Source organism: Choloepus didactylus, chromosome 20 (genome assembly GCF_015220235.1).
Source record: "Choloepus didactylus isolate mChoDid1 chromosome 20, mChoDid1.pri, whole genome shotgun sequence".
Taxonomy (NCBI): domain Eukaryota; kingdom Metazoa; phylum Chordata; class Mammalia; order Pilosa; family Megalonychidae; genus Choloepus; species Choloepus didactylus.
The window spans coordinates 8,749,488-8,768,422 of record NC_051326.1 but is presented as its reverse complement, the minus strand read 5'-3'; the positions used below and the strand labels follow the sequence as shown (position 1 = coordinate 8,768,422).

Sequence of the window (18,935 nt, the reverse complement as noted above, 5' to 3'; positions counted from 1 at the left end):
AAATGCCAAACAGCTGAGTGTAATGAGTGTTGTAATATAATTTAAAGGATTCCTGGTGGTAAGAGTAGGGAGTGATTTAGAGAGAATCTAAAGTGATTGGCCCTTTTGTTAGATAACTAATGCCTGAAAATAACTTATACCCCCAAAAGTCTTTAAAGGGAAAGCTATAGCAGGGCAATTGCTGAGAAAACCTGGGAAATGTGTTTCTCTGTGACTGGCCAGTGTTGTGAAGCTGCAGCATTTCAGAGCTGTCGGAGAGCATTAGAGACTAGAAGGAGGGAACAGACAACTGCCAGGCTCTCCTGTCCTCTAGAAAGCAAAAAGAAGTTCTTACTCTGCTAAGAGCCATGGCAAAATGGAATTTGGTTTTAAAGGCTTTAGACTGCCTGGAAGTGGTTGCAGTGAGCAAAAACAGGAAAATGGGAAAAATGAATTGGGATTAACCTCTAAGCCACAGGTTCTCTGCAGCATTCAAAACTGAAACCCCAGGTGACAACCAGAAAAACTCCTCTGAAATGATTCAGAATAATTGTGCAACTCAAGGTTTAGTTGTTCACCGTACTTTATAGACTGCTACATTAAGTGAAATACTTTTCTCTTTAAAGTGTTTCTTAACTAACCATCTCATTAACTATTAGTCATCAAGACATTATTGTAATAAAGGCCGGTGTTTTTATAAGTGATCCCCCCATCCCACGTTAAGATAATGGATTTAATGATTGATACGGTGAAATTATCCAATGGGAAATACCCCGCTTTCCTGGGCCGCTCTCCCCCGCCACTGGATCTCCCACCATCTCTCTTCTCCTCTGTAGTGAGAGTCAAGTTCCTAACATGCAGAGTGAGCCTGCCGCTCTGTTGTTTTAACATCTCCAGTCCGCTCCTGTGGACTTGAGAATCAGCACAGCCTCCTGGGCATGGCTCAGGAGCAGGCTGCCCAACCCGGTCTCTCTCTGCCTCTCTGGCCTATTTCCCACCACCAGCCATTTTTAGTTACTTGAAATTCCCCAAGCACGGCATGCTCTTTCAAAATTCTTTGTACTTTCCTTGGTATTCTCCCCACCATGTGTCTCCCTTCTCCCAACTTGAAGACCCAACTTCAGGCGTCACCTCTCGGGGGCTCCTACCTGACCACTGCTTCCCCCCAGCGGCACCTCACCCGGACGCTCCAAACTGCAGTCATCTCCTGCCTCCCCCTCTAGAAACCATGTCTTACTGTCTCTGTTGTCCTGATTCTTCACACAGACTAGATGCTCAGTAAGTATTTGCTGAACAGATGAAGCAGCCCGTGAAAACGTGAGTGAATGAGCGAGCGAGTGAGTTAGGTGTAGTTACGGAAACTGCAGTAATATAGCAGATGTCACAGGGTCCTTAAAGGTTAGTTCTCATTTTTTGTAGAAATTATCACCATGTGCCTTTCTGAATATAAGATTTCACTTTTGGTTTGCCTTTTTCTTTTTACAAATACAGAAGAATAAAACATAGCAGTTTTTCAGTGAAGCACAGCAGCCTAGAGCTAGACTTGCATGTGTGCACACACGTGTATGCATTTGACAGGCAAGAGTAGATGCAAATCCAGTGAGGGTGTCAGTCACTCCTTGGGGGAGGTCATCTCCGTGTGTCCTGCTGCTGTCACCTGAAGTATGGTTCCAGTACCTCCCCACTGAACCAGCTCACTCTCCTGCAGGGAGCCTTTCCTTAGGAATGCCATAGCCGTTCTTAGCGTGCGATCATGTTTCACCTGCTACACGGAAATCTCTTTGAAGCTGAGTCTCTCTGCTTCGTTGTTGCATGCAGTCACCAAACGTCCTGTAGCCCACCGTGTGGCCGTCAGGAAGCTCTCAGCGGTCACTCGGTGACTGTCCCAGTAACTCCGTCCCACACCCCCACCTGCCTTCTCTCCGGAGTCCATTTCCACCTCCGTGTGCACGGCTTTGCTGCTGCATCCTTTCTGTGAATTCTAGGAATCAGTCACACAGGTGTCTCCCTACGTGGTTTCCCTCAGTCGGATGCATCATGACACCCTGAGACCGTGATGGTCCCTGCCCTGAGAAGCCACCATCGGGAGGAGGCCTTGGGCCGACGCACCGGGGGGCTGCTCTGAGGCTCCGCAGGCTGTCAGTGTCCTGTCTGTGTGGGGAGGAAAACCTGTCTTCTCATAAAACTGTTCTGTCTTGTTTTTCAGCTCACATTTTACTATGGGAGTATTGACAGATGGTGTCCAAAAGACTACTATGAAGACATCAAGAAAGATTTTCCACAAGGAGATATTCTACTCTGTGAGAAAAATATACCTCATGGATTTGTCTCCTCTTCTAATGAGGAAATGGCTAAAATGGTAGCTGACTGGCTAAAGTATGACCTAGCCAAAATATAAATAATGACACAAAGAAAGAAGCACCTACAGCCGGGTCATAGGGGCAGTAGGTTTACTGGATTTGGTGGGTAAGTGTTTAATTTTGATGATTGATGTGAGAAAAACGTGAGAACCTCTTGGCTTAAAAAGTATGAGCTCCCATGCTAGAGCCTGAAATAAACACAGTTGATGAATCATTCCCTAAGTTTATCAAGACATTTCCCAAGACTCAGGGATCACAGCGATCACTTCTAAACAAGGTCCCTTATGTTTGCAGGAGGGGCCCAGTGACACAAGGCGGTTTGTTCTGGTAGGCAGGATCCTGCAGACAAAATGGGGTCCAAATCCAGTTGATTTTAATTGATTTACATTGTAGAATAGACCCTCCTAGAGGAGAAATTATGAAATACCTGCTAGAAGATGTAACAGAGATCAGTGACTATTGAGTATATTAGGTATGTGACAGGCATGAGACCATGAGAACGGCCCTTGGGCTGCAGAAGTGGGACATGCTGGCCGCAGGTCCTGGCCATGAACCTGGGTCTCCTTTAAGAACAGAAGCTGAGGATCAGCCCAGGCTAACTTTGCACGGGTCTTGGCTGAGATCATCCGAACCAGATGGGCCTCAGGGCTGCCTGTGGGCCCCGCTGTGACTGTTTTGCCACATGTGGAAAACCACCAAGTCCACTTGTTTCTAGCAACTGGTGGCACAGGGCCAGCCAGAGCCAACATGAGAGGAGGCACCACTTGTCCGCGAAGCTGTCCTGAAGAGCATGACCGCCTGACCCACCTGCAGTGGATGAGAATGACGTTGCCCACCTGGTTCTCTGGTCAAGCAACCAGAGGGGAGTTGTTGAAGGACCCAACTGTGCCTCCTGCTACCTGACAGCCAGCACACACCGGGCTGTCCTGCAGCCGGCCGGGTGACGAGCTCCTGCAGGTTCATCTCCAGAAGCAGCCTGGGGAGGCCTTGGACTGTCCTGAATCCAGCCCCCACCTGCCAGCATGCAGCTGCCCCTTCTGTGATTCTTCCAGTAATGCCCTTATTTGTAATAAAGACACACTGAAGTGTGTGCGGGTGATGGAATGTCACGTCGGCAGTTTACTCTCAAATGGATCAAGGTAGAAGATGTTCTTTGTATTTTTACTTGCAACTTTTTTGTAATTTTCAGATTGTTTCAAAATTTAGAAAAATAATAATTAAAAACAAACACCATTCTCTCATCTCCTGCATCTGTCTCTCATTTCTCCTTTTCCAGAAAATGAACCTATTCTAGGCAGCAGATGGAGTCCTGAGTTCAAATCCCAGATCTGTCATTCACTGGGTTTGTGACATCACTTAAGACATGAACTCCTTGAGCCCCTGTAGGGTAGTACAAGTATTTACTTGGTTTTTGGATTAGGAGAAGGTTTTTTGTTTTCATTTTGTTTTGCTTTTTTAAATGAGGTCATGCATTTAGCATTTAGCTCCCTACCAGGCTAATGGAAGATGTTCAATAAAATGGTACCTAAAGGAAGAGGATAGTGAACTTCTTTTTCCTTTGATCTCTCTTCTCTTTGGTGCAGTGGAGGACCCCGTGATATCTCAGCCTCTGCCTTGTTTCACCCAGACTGTAGCTTGATTCTTGCACATTTTAACATTTCTGGCTCATATGAAAGGGGGACACTAGCTCACTTGGCTCAGCTTTCTGGCCTCCAGCCACCCATGCCTCCCCCCACAAAACTAAAGATGGTCTAACATCATCCTAGGCTCCCCAGACAAACCCAAGATGCCCTAACATCACCTGGAGCCATTACAGTCGGTTTAGAAAAGATGCAAGAAGCAAAGATTTCTTAGATAACACGAGACACGCATCGTTGTTCCTGGCCTTCTCATGCAAGAGGAAAGAGGATATACTTGAGCTGCTCCTTCACTTGGGGGTGGGAGAGCTGGAGAGCTCAGCGAGCAAGGACTACATGTGCTCTGCAGGAGTGCTGAGGACAGAAGTGCTTTTATCAGTGACCTTAAACACATGACGTAACCTCCCGATCACTTTCCAAGAGGACTGGGATTCCTGCCTGTGCCCCATACAGGTGTAGGTGAGTGACCACATTGGCCCAGGTGGACAGCAGCTAGGGGACATGTCTGGCTCTTCCTACCAGACTGAAGGCATCTCCAGAGCAAGACTTGTGTCACCCAGCGTCATGCCCAAGTGAGACTGAGTGATCTCCCGAGACAGTGGGTGAGGGCCTGAGAAAGCCCTGGGTTGCTTTGTTCTTTAAAGAAAAAGCTCCTAGGAAGAGAGCCGAGGGGGGAGGCTGCCTCTAGTCCCAGAAGGACAGGTAGCATGTGGATGGGTCTGGAAGAGGAGAGCAAACTAGATAAAGAACTGGCTGCTCACCCCGCATTTTCGGTGTCTCAGTTAGTCTGCACAATCCTGTGGGGTTCTGATGATGTCCATTTTACAGATCACCACTGAGGTGATAAGAAAGGTGAGTGACTTGCTCAAGATCTCACAGCTGCTGAGGGGCAGAGCTGGGGTTCAAAGTCAGGCCTCCTGCAGAGCTGTTCGCTTCGTTCCGCCTTTCACTGCCTCATGCTGCCTCCGAGAGCTAACGGGGGAAGGCCTAGCAACGGGAGGTTTGGGGAAGGGCAGCTTTAGGGCCACTGGCCAGGGAAGTAAAGAGTGGACAGTTGGTAACAATTGAGTTCTTACAGAAGCTTGAAAGGCATGTAACCAAAATGGGTTTTCAGGGGAAAAAAATTTATCGGGCATTGGATTGAGAAGAGAAAAGCTTTCATGCGGGGGCCAGTGATGAGGTCCGAGCTCTTACACAGCCACCTGCTGCTCCCTCCCGGACGTGCCAACTTCTGGCCAGCTCCTCTGGGCGGGCTCTGCACCTCAAACTGCTGCAGTCACTGCTGCAGCTTTTAGAAAGCCCTTGCCTCTACCCCATCTCCTGGTGACCTGACCCCAAATACCAACTGCTCCTGCCTCCCAGAATATCCCCTCCGTCCAAGCCCTCGGATTCCCTGGCCCTGCCTCTCGTGACATGCTAACATTACGGCAGGAATTATATTTTTAGCAGTCTGTCATTCCTCTCCCCACCACACTTATAGCCCTCAAAAGGAGAGTTCTAGAAGATGGGGCTTGTGTCTTAGTCATCCCTGAATCGGGAGGACCTATAGAATAGGGCCTGTTTGTCATCTAAACCCAAAGTTTCTACCATGCCTAAAAGGCAAGCTCTCGAGAAATGTGATCTCTCAGTTGGTCAGACTATCAGGAAATCACATCTCAAGGGCTCTTCATGCCCCAAGACTGAGCCTGTAAGTGAAAGTGTGACCTGCACACATGCTCCTTTATCCCTTACGCGTCTCCCCAGCAGAGCTGTGGGCACTGGGTCAGTAGATTTCAGGGTGTCAACTGTTTGCTTTCTAGCACTGGGGACAACAAGAGAGCACAGCCGCTGCATCTCGTGGCCTCTCCTCTCGTCCCCGTGCGGCTGCAACTGTTACTTCCATTCTTCTGTAATGAGAAAACCCCTGGAGTGTGGGAATTAGCTGCTACCAGCTATGCAGCCTATTTTTTGTCGAGGGCTAACCCGTGCAGCACACCAAGGGGGAATGACAGCACAAAGCACTGTGCTGTGCTCTGGGACAGCAGAGTGTTTTCCTTTTGTACTGCATGCCTCAGACATTCTGGCAAAGGGGCCCGTGCTGACCTCCCCACCTGGGGACAGCTTGCCTTGCTGGGTGAGTCTATGGGAAAGTTCCTCTTCCCTGGGACAGGAATGTGACCCTGTGACTGGGCGTCCACTTCAGCCAGGGGGTGCCGGTGCACCTGCAGGGGTCTCCCTCCCTCACAGTGGGACCAGAATCCTGCCTCTGCAAACCTGCGAACCCTGCGCAGGCCCAGAACGCTGGGCGCCCCTCCTGGCCGCCTGCTTGTGTTGTGGATGCTCCAGGGGACGCCCAGCGCCCACAGTCGGTGGCTGCACACTGGTGACATGTCACAGTGGACTCGTCTCTGCCCAGATCACTGTTCCTGCTGGGCAGATGAGTGTGGGGTTCCTGGGGCACGGAGCCCCCTCGGCGGAGCAGCCTCGGCCAGCCTGGGGATGAACGGGCGTCCCTGGGGCAGGGGTGATGGAAGCCAGGCAGCTCGGTCAGTGCAGGGCCTCTGGGATTTGCTCTCATCTGTGTCTGGGAAATGGGATAGATTTTTAGATGCCACCCTGCCTCTCCTTATCTCCCTATAACTGCCCCTTCTTTACTGAATGGGAAATCTCCTAACCACAGGATGCCAGGGTAGGTCAGCAAGAAGATGGACAAATGAGAAAATGAAGACTTGGCCAAGGTTTGCTATAAACAGCACAGAACGAGGCACTTCAGGCTTTGGGATGGCAGGTCATGGAGCTTCCAAATTTACTGTACCTGCCAAATTAGTCAGTTGAGAGGGGAACACAATTTTTTCTTGGAAAGGAAAAAACTCCTTTACTTTGTCATGATGAAATAAAAGCTCAAAAAGTGAGTAGACTTCCTTGACCTGCCTTTCACCAGAGCCCAGCTCGCGTGACCTCAGGGGCTTGCCCGGTTGCACGCAGGGTGTCGAATTCAGAGCACACGAATGCCACTGTCACAGGCAGAGAGGTGGACCGCGCTGGCATGACCCAGCCCCAACAGATAAGCCTGGCAACAAGTCACCGGCGAGAACAGGTCCCTTTCACCCTCCACAGCTGCTGCTCTGTCCACTCGTCCTTTCCCGGGAATCCATAAGGAGCAGATGGAACTGCTTCCCCGTCCACCTGCCGGGAGAAGGTGGGTGCAGGAGCTGCGCTATCGGAGGAGGCCGCATGGCTGGTCCCATCCTGCCCCACCTGGAGTGATGCCAGGAGATGCAGGCAGTGTCCCCAGCACAGGCTCCTGCACAGACGCAGCCCGTCATATCTGCTCGAGGACCCTGCAGGTTTCCCTAGGATTTGCAGTCGGCTTTTCCAAGGAAGATGCTCCGGTGGGGCTCTAGGCCCTGGGTCCTCAGAGGCAGCCTCCTGGGTGGGGGGCTTGTGCTTCCCGGAGGAAGAGGGATCCTAGGTGGGAGAGGTAGGGAGAGAGCAAACCCTTCCACGCAAATGTTTGAAATGCCAAAGCTTGCTCATTACAGGTCAGCAGGGCTCATTTCACCAAGGGGGACATCCATCTCCCTCGGCCTCTCCTCGCCCCGAACCCCAGCTCGCTGCTTCTCCCTTCCTCACAAGGACCCCGAGTGCCAGCCCCACACCCAAGCCTCCCCCCTCTGGCCGGCCCCACCTGGAGACTGCAGAGCTTCAGGGGTGGGGTGATGAGCACAAAGACCAGAGGACTGGGCCACCGAGCCCCCCATCTTGGTGCCAACCTCCCTGGTGCCCCCAGGACTGACCACCACAGAAAGGCTGCAGGACAGAAGCCTGAAAATTATTCTTGAAAGACCAGTCACAAGTGATTTTCTCCATAAAATATTTAATCAACTTATCTTACAAAATATTAAAATGGCTATTGATGAGCATAAACAAGTTTAACAAATATATAGCGCTATGTAATAGACAAAAATAGATTGCTGTTTACAGTCCATTTACATTTCCATATGTACAAACTATTTAAATTGGAGAGTACATATACACAGTGGGGTGCAGCTGCCCTTGAAGAGCCTGCTGCCCACATGACCAGACGCAGCTGCAGGAGACGGCTGAGTCTGCAGCCCCCAAGCCTCGGAGATCTGCCTGGGCCAAGCCAGAGCCCTAAGACTGCAAAGGAGATTTGTGTCAAATGAGCTGAAAAACCGCACCACCATCTCCAATCTCCTTACTCCCAAACCAAGCTAAGACAAAGCAGGTGTCATCGCAAAATGAAAGGGGCGTCTAGCAGAATGAACAAACCCACCTTGTCTTTAGCTGCTGAGGGAAGTGTCACTGAGCCTTGGCGATGTCACCACGGCTTCACTTCCTTAAAACCAGAGAACTGCAATCAGATTTAATTTGCTTTTTTAGCAGCAGGGATCTCATCGTGAACAAAATTCTGCTGCCCTAGGTCACCCAGGCCTGCTTAAATGGCAGCCCACTGGAGCTGTTATGGGAGCTCTACAGAAATCTTCAGTTAGATTTCTTTATTTATATACAATTTTTTTTCCAAACTTTTCAGATCCCCTATTTTCATCTGCTGAAAGGGCAACTTACAGTCAGCATGTTAAGCCTTGTTAAAAACAAACAAAAAAAACCCACTGACTTTTCATATGGAGCGAAATACTTGCAGCTAAAAGATCTGAAGTGACTCAATTATGATTCTTTGTCAAAGAAAACATAAAACTGTTTGCAGTACAGTATAAAGTGAAATACAAACATGAAATTACTCTAAGATGCTCATGGTTAATCTGTGATTTATCCGAGTTGGAGAATGCCAGAGAAATTCCCCTTTCGAGAGCCTCTGTTTCTGGCTTGGAACCTTTGAGTATTTCCCAGCCAGAAAACACATTATACCCGAGCTTTCTCTCTCACTGAACTGCATCGGCATTTTCTAACCAGAACGCTGGGTGGCTGACTTCGCTCCGAATCTGACAGGCCCTGACCCAGAAATATGTGTGGCGAGGAAATGACCCCGCTGTGGGGCCTCCTCCGCCAGCCCGCTCAGCGCCTCGGCCGCGGGGGAGCCGACCCGCACGCGTGGGGCTGTCGGGCCCGGTGGCCTTGAGCCACTCGGAGACAAAGAGGCCGCCAGGAAAGGCCTTGGCACCCCGCCCCGTCCATGCCAGGTAAGAGCCTGAGAGAAGCGCAGCACCTCAAAGATGGGCAGGTGCTGCCCGCCCTCCCCAGGCTGCAGGCAGCGCCACCGAGCCCCCACCCTCTCCCATGTCGCAGCCCAGGGAGTTTTCCCAAGGGACGCTTAGCCTGTGTGCTTCTGCTGATTTGTTTCCTTCTAATTCAGCAGGGCTGCTCCGAACAAGCCTGACAGGACGTCTTGCCCGCTGCCTGCCAATCCCCAGCCACCACTGCACCCCACTCTGTCTGCCAGCCGCTGAGAAGGTGGTGAGACAGGGAAGCCAACGCAGAGCAGCTGGCCATGTGGCTGGAGGTTGTAGCACCGTGCCTAAAGGCACCCGGATCAGACTGGCAGCTTTTCCAGGTGTTTTCTAGACGATTCGTTTCCGCATTCCATTATTGACTAAGAAAAGGTATTAAAAAGTGCACGGCCGCGTCTCTTGGGAGGCTCTCTGGGATGAAAAGTTTCTGAACCAGCAGAAGGAAGTGCACCTGGCAAAGAGTGACAACTGCTTCACTCACCAGCACACAAAGCCGTCCTGCCGACGGACCCACCTGGCTGTGGAGAAACACCTCTCGCAGGAAGTGTCTGTGAACGCTGCTGCCCTCTTGCCCTTGTAAGGGGATGTATTTGAGAGAAACCCACCCACCCTTTTGCCACTGGAGACACTAGCACATGCACGCACAGATGCTCGAGAGGCCTGCAGGGCTCCCCAGGAGGTTGCCCTCTGGTTGTGCTGCCCTCGGGGTGTGTGTGTCCCTGCAGTCCAGGCCTGGTGCTCAGTGACCGCGCTCTCCTCGACTCCACTGTCCTGATCGCCCTGCTGTAGCTGCTGCCGCCGCCACGAAGCACCAGCCCAAACTCGGCCTGGCCAAGAGGGCTCCCACCAAGGGCACCAGCCCAGGCCCTGGCTGTGGGGGTGGGGGAGGAAGCCGAGCTGTGGCCGAGCTGAGAGCGTGCACGTGAGGAGCAGAGAACCCGGGACTCGCCGTCAGAGCCCACTCCGCCCGTGGGCCAGGTCCACTTCCTGCTCTCTCCCTGCAGCCTGCGGGGTCCACGTCGGGCCTGGAATTGCGGGGCTCCCGTGAAGAACGGGCTTCCCTCACCCACATCTGCCTGTGGATCAGCTGTTTGGGCAGGTCTGGATTAAATGACCCTGCTCCAGCCTAAACGGTGAAGGTTCCACGTACAAGACACCAAGCTGTCTGAAAATATTCAAAATAAACATCATTTTTTCCTCCTCCCTTTGGGTGTGTCTGAATACCAAACTCTGTCGCCGTTTGCCAGGCCATAGGGAAGCTCTTCCGACAGATGATCCCTGCCCTCGACCAGCCCCTGGCAAGCTGGAGCCCGACCCCAGCCCAGACCCGGGCATGGCAGTGAGGTGGGGAGCAGGGAGAGGGGACGCGGAGCAGCCCACCCTTGCCCAGGCTTGCCTGGCCCCTCAGGGACTCCAGGACCATCCAGGTCCCTGTCTGGGCCACCAGCGAGACGAGCCTCCTCTTCTCTGGGTCACCTCCACAGGGGCACCGGCAGCAGGTGGGCGGCAGGTGGGCGCCTTCCCCAGCACTGGTCACAGAACAACGTCAGCCAAGCGCGGCCCTGCTCATGCCTGCCTGTGAGCGGGAGGACCGCGAGCTGCTTCACAAGGCCCTTGGCCGGGGGCACAAGACCGGTCTTGGCTTCTGGGAGCTGAGCCCCGGCTCCCGGGCGCCGGCTGCCTCGGGTGGGAGTCGAAGCGACAGCCACAGAGCCCCAGCAGAGGCTAAGCATATAGAAGACACACGCGAGCCCGCACGCAAGGTGCAAACCTGTGCAAACCCTAAGAGGAGAGGTGGGGGCCTCTTCCCAAAACACAGTCATATTTGCTCTGCCTCTGGATTGAGTGGACTTTTTGGGCAGAAGAGACTCCTAGAAGCCTCCACCCTAAGCTCAATTTCCAGGGGCGGAAGCTGAGGGAGGGCCTCAGACTCCCTTTGGGAGACACCTTGGGGGCGGCCCTGAGCAGCCTTCCTCCAGTGGGTGTGGCCATCCCGTGGGGTGCTCAGCCCCGGAGGTGCCGGGGCCCAGGTGGGCTCAACCAGGCGCTGCTCAGGGAGCCGCTCACTTCCACCCCCTCACCCCCTGCTCCCTCTCTGCCCTTCCTGAGGCAGGTGGCCTCCCCGCCCCCAGAGGAGCTGCTCGGCCTGCCCGGTCCTGAGGGAAGCCCCGTGCCATGCTGCTGCCCACCGAGAGGGACACTCACAGGACCTGGCGAGGCCCAAGACGGTCCTGGCGCCTTCTCACCCCTTCCTCGGGTTTTCTGGAAACCAGAATCGAGCAAGGAAGAGCAGGACTGGTTTTGTCTGCAGGCTCTGCTCCTGGAAAGAACTCATTTTTTCTCTCTGCTTTAAGAAAGAAAACCTATAAGCCCTGGTCATTTTCTGCTACGAGTCTGCAAGTGCCAAGAGGACAAACGACCGTCCCGTTACCACCACAGGCTCCTCCGCCCTCCCTTGGGCTCTCCAGCAAGGCCCCAGCGGCGACGCCCTACTCTGGGGTCACCTGAGGTTGCCTCTGCCATGCTGTCTGCTCCGCTCATCCCTCCCGTGCCCCTGGAGCAGTAAAGCGCCAGGACAGTGGGGTGAAGGGGCCACGTCCACAGTTCAAGCCTGGCTTCCCGGCGCCAAGATGACAAGGCCAGCGGCCCTCTCCGGAAGACCCAGACCAGCCGCTTGGTAACCAGAATTCAAACACTCAAGCGCGTGGCCGCTGCTAGACATGCCTGCCGGCCAGGGTGGGGTCTTCCAAAACCCAAAAGTCCAAGTGCAAGTGGAAGTGAGCAGACAGCCTTGGTGTCCTACAGAGCCGGTGCCAGCCCCCTCTGGCCCTAGCCCGCCTGCCCCCGCTCCCCAGCAGCCTATGGTGGCTCAAATTATCCCAATTCTCCCCCAACAAAACGGATTTTAAAATAATAATTATGCCTCACCACTTTGGGAGGGATACGTTGTTGTCCCCAAATGGGGGCTTCCTTCACTGTCCCGACACTATCCCTGCTTGGGAATTGCCACCTTTCCCCACTGGTGTGACTGGAGATTCCAGGGAGGAGCTTGGTTTGTGCCCGCACCCCCCACCCCCACCCCACCACCGTCCTGACTTGAAGACAGTGCCGGATTCCACCACACACTGCCGACTGTGGGGGCAGAATCCTCTCCCCTACACTCCACATCCTGGCGAAGCTCATTCAGCCACATCTTGGCAGCAGCAGCCTCTCTGCCTCCACGTGCGATGGCCCCTTTGCTGTCATTTTACCACGTGAAAGGCACCCTCTCCATTGGTCTGGTTCCAACTCTGCAGGCCAGAGGGTGGGGCAGAGTCAACACAGGGCTCCGGGAGCCCCTGGGGTTCCGTGCGGCTGCTTAGGAGCTTTCCTTCCACTCAGTAAACAAAGAGTACACTGAGGACTTCCGGGGCCACGGAAGGAGCTGTCCTTGCCGAGGGACGGCACACACCCAGCTCCGGGGAGCAGGCGGACACCTACCTCCCACCTCACTCTGACAAATCTGGTGAGAGGCAGGTCATCAAGAGTCAGTTTATAAAGCTTAGGCTAAATCAAGACAATTCTTCCCCCAAAAAAACTTTTTCTCGGTTACTAAAAGAGTATCAAAATGTTTGCTTTTGTCTAAAGATATTAAATACCCTAGAATTTCTTCACTATAATAGTTAACTATAGTTTTGCATTAACCCCTTTTCTGAAACTTCTAATACTACAACTTTTAACACTTTGGTGCCATTTATTTTTACTGTTTATTGTGACAGGTGTCAGAGCATTAGCCATACAAGCATTAGTAAAGTCACAACTTGGAAAGGGGAAGTGAGCCTTCTCTGGCAAAATCACTAAAATTAGATGGGCTTGTACCAAAGCAGCTACTTTTGATTTTCCTTTTTTTAACCTGAAGAGACTGTTGTATTTTCTGGTTATTTCTGGCTACTCAGCTACAGACTATAAATCCCTATTATATAAGGGGGGAATCTTAATTTTTAAAACAACTTAAATGTGGTTTTTTAGTCCTTAAACAAATTAGCTGTATCCTAAATCTTCAGTATTTCTGTTTCTTAGGAGTATGATCACCTAAGATTAAAATTTGTATAAATCATCCCGGACCTTAACAGCCAAGACCGGAAGGGTTGAATCAATACATCTCCAGGATCCTAAGGGATAAAGCTTAGGAGAGCCCATGAGGGCTGCAGCGTTGTTAAAAGAAGCCCCAGGAGCTCCAGGCAGGAGACTGGCCAACTTCCCTCTCCCAACGATCTGCACAGACCACAAAAGACACCCAGGGACAAACGAATCAGATGCAACGGCGCAGTGAACAGTGAGGCCGGCATGCTCCAGCTTGCTTCTGCATGGGAACTCCCACCAGCACCAGAACTGTGGAGCCAGCCCACTGGCCAGGGGAGGGGCCTCCACCCCAGCTGCCCCCACCCAAGATGCAAGTGCCCCTCTGCCGAGGCAGGAGGGGAGGGGCAGACCTTCCCTCACCCCCGAACCAGCGGGTTGTGGTGAATTTAAATTGGACAAAAGCACTTTTGTGTGCCTTCACTTCCCGTTACTATCACACTGCCAAAAACTACAGCAACAACACACAGTGAAAGCGTGTAAAAGCCGACACAGACTCACCAGCTGAGCACAGGCCCGTTGGCCCACCGAGTAGGCCCTTTGCAGCCACCCCTACCCCCCCAGCCTCCGGCCAGCTTCTTAGGAGAACCTCCGGGCAGGTCTCTAGGAAAGTGGTAGCTGTTCCCTCCTTCCCCCATTCCCAACCACTGCACTAACTTCCTCCCGAGTGCCCCCAAGGCACTGCTCCCACCCGGGCACCCCAGCTCGGAAGCTTCTGAACCTGGCAGATCCCAACCCCCATTTCCACCTCAAATCAGACTCTGGGATTTAAAACTTCTCCCCAGCCCTCTTCCCAAAAGGAAAAAAAAAATAGGCTTTCCACTTCCTGGATCATTCCTAATTGGAATTGGTAAAAAGCGACCTTAGCAGAGCTCTGGGCGCTCCACCACGCATTCTTTCCGACCAATGTTTCCTTCCAAAACCAAGGAGGGGGGCGCGTGCAATTTAAACAAAGGAAAAAAAAAAGGTCTTTTCCAGCGGTTACTTCCCAAAGTAAATGCTTTCTGATGCCATGCAAACCTTCGGGAAGGGCAAGCACTGTCTCCTCCCGGCAGGTGCGGGGCCAGAGTTTGCACCTCCAGTCGGTCCAGGGTGCAGAGACCCAGCCACCCAGCCACCCAGCGGGGCTGTGACCCAAACCCGGCCGGAAACAGAGAGAGATGAGACAAAACTCACTCGCGCCCCTTTCGCTCTCCCGTTCTGGAGCTCCAATTCCCTAAGCCGTTTCGACCCGATTTAGTGTCTGTTACTGCTCACCAGCACAAACGCATTCCTCTCCCCCGAAGGGGGCAATGGGCGCAACGGCGAGCTGCCTGCGAAATACACACGGCTGTGACATTCCGTAGTTGCAGGTTCCCTCTCCCCTGGGCTTTGGGATGCTGGACGTGGGAAATGCGTGCATGCGAGAACGAGTGCATGGCTGTGAGTGTGAGTGTGACCGTGTGCTCTCCCTCCTCCAACGTGCACCACGCACGGTGCCAGGCCTGGCGCGGCCCGCAGCTGCTCTCCGGTAGCGGGTCCTCGGCGGCGCGGCTGCCCCCTCCCCGGCCCGCCCGCTACCTGCAGCCGCAGGCCTCCACCACCATGTCCTCGTACTGCTTGTAGACCACGTTGTTGGCGGCGTCGATGTAGAGGATGCTGATGGGGCTGAGGCGCGCGGGCACGCAGCAGGAGGCCGGCGCCGCGTCCGGCGCCATGGAGTTGAGTAGCGTCTGAATGATGGCGTGGTTTGTGGGCTCGAGGTGCGAGCGCAGCGGAAAGTCGCACACGCCCTCGCAGTGGTACGCTTCGTAGTCCAGCGGCGCGATGATCCAGTCGTCCCAGCCCAGCTCCTTGAAGTCCACGTGCAGCGACTTGCGACTGCAGCGGCTCCGGCCCCGGCGCCCGTGTCCCCGGCCCACGCCCCCACCGCTGCCCTGCGGCGCCCGTGCCCCGGCCAGCGCCGTCCGCCGCCGCCTGCGGCCGCCGCCAACGCCTCGCGGCGACCCGGGGCCAGGGCCCGGATCCGGCGGCGGCAGGGCCGCCAGCGCCTCCCCGAGCGCGCGGGCCTGGGCGCGGATCTCGCGGAACAGGTTCTCCTTCCTCTGCGTGCGGGAGGCGACGACGAGCAGCGCGCGCTCCTCCGCCGCGGCGCCACCCCCGGCCGGCGGCCCGAAGCCCAGCAGCCGCAAGGCCAGCGGGCTCCGCGCCGGACCGCCCACCGCGCGCAGCCAGAGGCAGAGCGCGCGGCTGGCCCGCGGCTCCCGGCGGTGGCGCCGCACGGAGTCTGCCACGTCGAACACCTCCCAGCGCGCGCCGGCCAGGGGCTCCGCGGCCCGGGAGTGCAGCAGGCGCGGCGCGCGGGCGGCGCCGGGGCACGTGGACAGCAGCAGCAGCCGCGGCGGCCAGGCGGTCGCACTGCCCGTCCCGGGCTCCGGGGACCCGCGGCACAGCACTCGCAGCTCGGCGCCCACCACCTCGTCGACGTCGGGAAGGCTGGACACGTCGAACAGGAAGCGCTGGCCAGTCTCGGCTGCCGAGTCGTCTGCACGGAACGAGCAGGGACAGAGAGAGAGAGAGAGAGAGAGAGAGAGAGAGAGAGAAGAGAAAGGCGCGTGAGCGCGAGGCCCGCATTCCCCGGCGCGGGGCCTCCTAACCGCAAATCGCCTCTCCTCGCTCAAGGCCAGAGCAAGGCCCGCTGGAGCCGGCGCCTGCGGCCTGGTCCCCACCCAAGCCGGAACGCTGCCAGCCTGGCCCCAAGGAAGGGGGCCTTTCGTCCTTAGGTCCATCGAGCCAAAAACCCAGCAGTCGCGGCGACCCACCGACACCTGCACAACGCCGAGCCACGGGGCCGGGAGCATGCCCTCGCAGCCGGGACCCAGACTTAAGGCTTCCGGTCCCGGAACCAGAGGTACGAGACAGCCAGGAGTCCCGTGGACGCAGCTGAATTCGCGCGCCCCTTGCGCGGCTCGGAGACCCGCTGTGCCCTCTGCTCAGGGTTGCCCTGCCGGGCCTCCGGGAGAGCCGCGGGTCCCGCCTGTGCCAAAGGGAAAGCCTTCTCTCTTCTCCTCTCGCTCAGCCTCTTCCCCCGGCCCGCCGGCCGCGGTCTCCCATGCGAGCCGGGGCCCCTCTGGGGGTCCAGCAGGAGAACCCGTGAGCCAGGCCAGCGGTGACCCTCTAGTCCAGCCTCCTCGTTTTACCAAAAGGGAGGCGAGGCCCAGGTGGGGGCCAGGCTCGGCCCAAGACCTCAGCAAATAAGCGCTGCTGGAAGGATTGGGAGCTCCGGGCGCAGCTCCTCCCAGTGCTCCCGCGGCCCCCGATGGAGGGGGAAGCCGGCAAAGGGACGCAAGGAACTTTCTCGGTTCTCCGGAGCTGCCTTGCTGCAGTGAGGGGCAAGCACGGCCGGAACAAGGGCTCACTCCCAGGACCGGCGCTCGTGTCTCTGGCTTATTCTTTCCCTCCGCTGGGACTTATTTCGGGCCTTAGAGTTTTAGTTTTGGTTGAGGGCACTTTTTTTTTTCTTTTTCGGCCCAGAAAAAAAAAAAGTTAAAATTCCACCAAGCAGGAGATAAGGAGCGCGCTTTGAAGAGAGGGTCATATGGTTTCATTTTGCCCCAAACTAGGAAAGGCTGCAGACTTCCTCCACCTTCGGGACTTACTGGCTTAACCACCAACCCTAGTCCCTCGCGGCCTGTCGTCCGAGGACTTGCCGCTGTCGGTGGCCTCTGGGACCTCAAGCAGCCGCACCCAGAGGCTGCAGGTAGAAGTGGAGGCAGGAGAGGTGCTGGGCAAGTGCCGGGCCTCTGCTGTGGAGCCTGGGCACTCATGGGCACTTTCTCCGCTTCGCCTGCAGCCCCTAGGCCTCCCCTGGCTTCAGGGGCCCTGTCACCATGTTCTCCCAGAGAGAGGAAGAAGAAGCCTCCAGAACTGTCTTGCCAGCCAAGCGGACCTCTGGAGAAAGGCCCTGCGGTTTAGCTCCGGTGGAGACGCAGGTGGGCCTAGCTTGAGACCTGGGAAAGAGCAGCTGGTGCCTCTGGGAGCTTAGGGTCCTGCACCCCTCACCCTCCCACCCCTCCTGTGGCCACAGAGCCCGCTCTGCTGCTCCACATCTGGGAAGGTCCTCGCCCTACCCAACAAGGACTCCAGCTTCCCAGGGCCCAGTCCAGTGGGCATGTCAGAGAATGCCTGACAGTTCCCACCAAACTATAAGGCCATTTGGGCCTGGGATTTGCTCACAGCCAAAATAAGGCCGTCTGTGCAAGCGCCATGTATGTGTGTTGGAGGGGTGGGTGATTTGGCCACAGTGGCTTGCAGGCCTGTGACACTTACTTTCCAGCGCTTTTCCCCTTTCTTTCCCTCCTGCCTCCCTGGCTGGATAGAATTAAGGCTGAAATTACTTGAATTTCCGCCTGAAATTAGTTAAAATTTTCCTATCTGTCTGCTTTAATGGCTTCAATGGAAATTAATAAAATCCAGATGACACAAGGCAACCACCATGCAGCCTCACCCATGTCCTACCTTTGGAGAGGCCAGGCCAGAGGAAGGTGGGGCCCTGGGTCCCAGAGAGGACTGCAAGCCTGCGGGATCTGGGCCGGGCCCTCTTTTCCCCACACGACCCAAAATTCCTGGATCTCATACCCTCCAGGGGCCCATCACCAGGCACAGGCACCCACAACTAGACACCCCATACACATCCAAGCCACCACCTCGCAGGCGCACCTATGAGACGAAGGTCCTCCTCGTACCGATGACCAGCCTCTCCAGGGCCGCCCACCTTGGTGTGATACCTGCCTCTGCCCAGCACTCCCGGGGCTTCCCCCAATCTGTGCAGCTCACCACGCTGGGAGCTGCAAAGACTGGCCCAACCAAGCAGCCGCGCCGCCACCATCACCGCACAGTCCCTCTCGCAGGACCGCGGGATCCGAGGCTCCTGCCTGCCCAGAAGCCACTCCAGACCCTTCTCCGAGAAGTGGGTCTCGGGCACGGCCTGCCTCCTCGAGGGACCCGCCGGCCGGCAGGGCCCAGGCCACCCGCAGAGAAGCCGGCTTAGGCTCCGGGGCGGTCCCCGCGAGCTGGCACGGTCCAGGGTCCAGGCGCAGCGGGTTCGGGTGAGTCGGCCTCAGCGAATTTTCCTTCTAAAACCTGAGGCTGCGACGTGCGGGGCGACCACGGCCCACAATGGAAGTAGAACGCGGGACACGGCTCCGGCGGTGGCCTTAACCCAGGACCGGACGGGATGGGCGGGCGCAGCAGAGGCGTGAGTACCTGGGGTCGCCTGGTCCGCGAAGCCGGTGATTGTGTCCGCGCGGCCGTCGCGGCCGGAGCCCGGACCGGAGGCGGCGGCTGTCCCGGCCGGAGGCCCCCCGGACAGGCTCCGGTAAAGCGACATCATGAACTGGTGCGGCACCAGCGAGCCGTTCCTGAAGCCGGGGCCGGAGGCGCGGCGCGCAGTAGCGCGGGCACCGGGAGCCGGGGCGGCAGGGGCAGCGGAGGAGCCCGCAGCCGGGGCGAGGGTCCGCCCGCCGCCGCCGCCGCCCCGCGGGCCCCCGGCCGGTCCTGCCCCCGCCGCTCGCAGCACGGCGGCCGCTTCGAGCCCGTCACGGGGGTGGCAGGCGCTCAGCAGCCAGAGGCACAGCGCGGCGGCGGCGCTCAGGTCCATGGGCTCCGTGGGC

At 56.0% G+C, this 18,935-nt stretch overlaps 2 protein-coding genes across 5 annotated transcripts in view; one reads left to right on the top strand and one right to left on the bottom strand.

The window, feature by feature from the left end:
• Positions 1-3,580, top strand: part of LDAH (lipid droplet associated hydrolase) — a 150,943-nt gene extending 147,363 nt beyond the window's left edge. Inside the window, exon 7 of the mRNA XM_037812830.1 lies at positions 2,186-3,580. Coding sequence (XP_037668758.1) covers positions 2,186-2,377 — 192 coding nt within the window. The 3' untranslated portion in view covers positions 2,378-3,580. The remainder of the gene's footprint in view (positions 1-2,185) is intronic.
• Positions 3,581-7,829: 4,249 nt separating this feature from the next.
• On the bottom strand, positions 7,830-18,922 carry GDF7 (growth differentiation factor 7). 4 transcript variants are annotated; one of them, XM_037813415.1, is made up of 4 exons: positions 18,529-18,922; positions 14,461-15,808; positions 8,253-11,512; positions 7,830-8,116 (listed from the first exon to the last, which is right to left on the bottom strand). In XM_037813415.1, the coding sequence occupies exons 1-2, from the start codon at positions 18,920-18,922 to the stop codon at positions 14,841-14,843; spliced, it is 1,362 nt and encodes a 453-aa protein (XP_037669343.1). In that variant the 3' UTR covers positions 7,830-8,116; positions 8,253-11,512; positions 14,461-14,840. The 4 variants fall into 4 exon arrangements, with proteins under 4 accessions (XP_037669343.1, XP_037669342.1, XP_037669341.1 ...); XM_037813414.1 differs by having other exon boundaries at positions 7,830-10,741; positions 11,371-11,512; XM_037813413.1 differs by having other exon boundaries at positions 7,830-11,512.
• Positions 18,923-18,935: the final 13 nt, after the last annotated feature.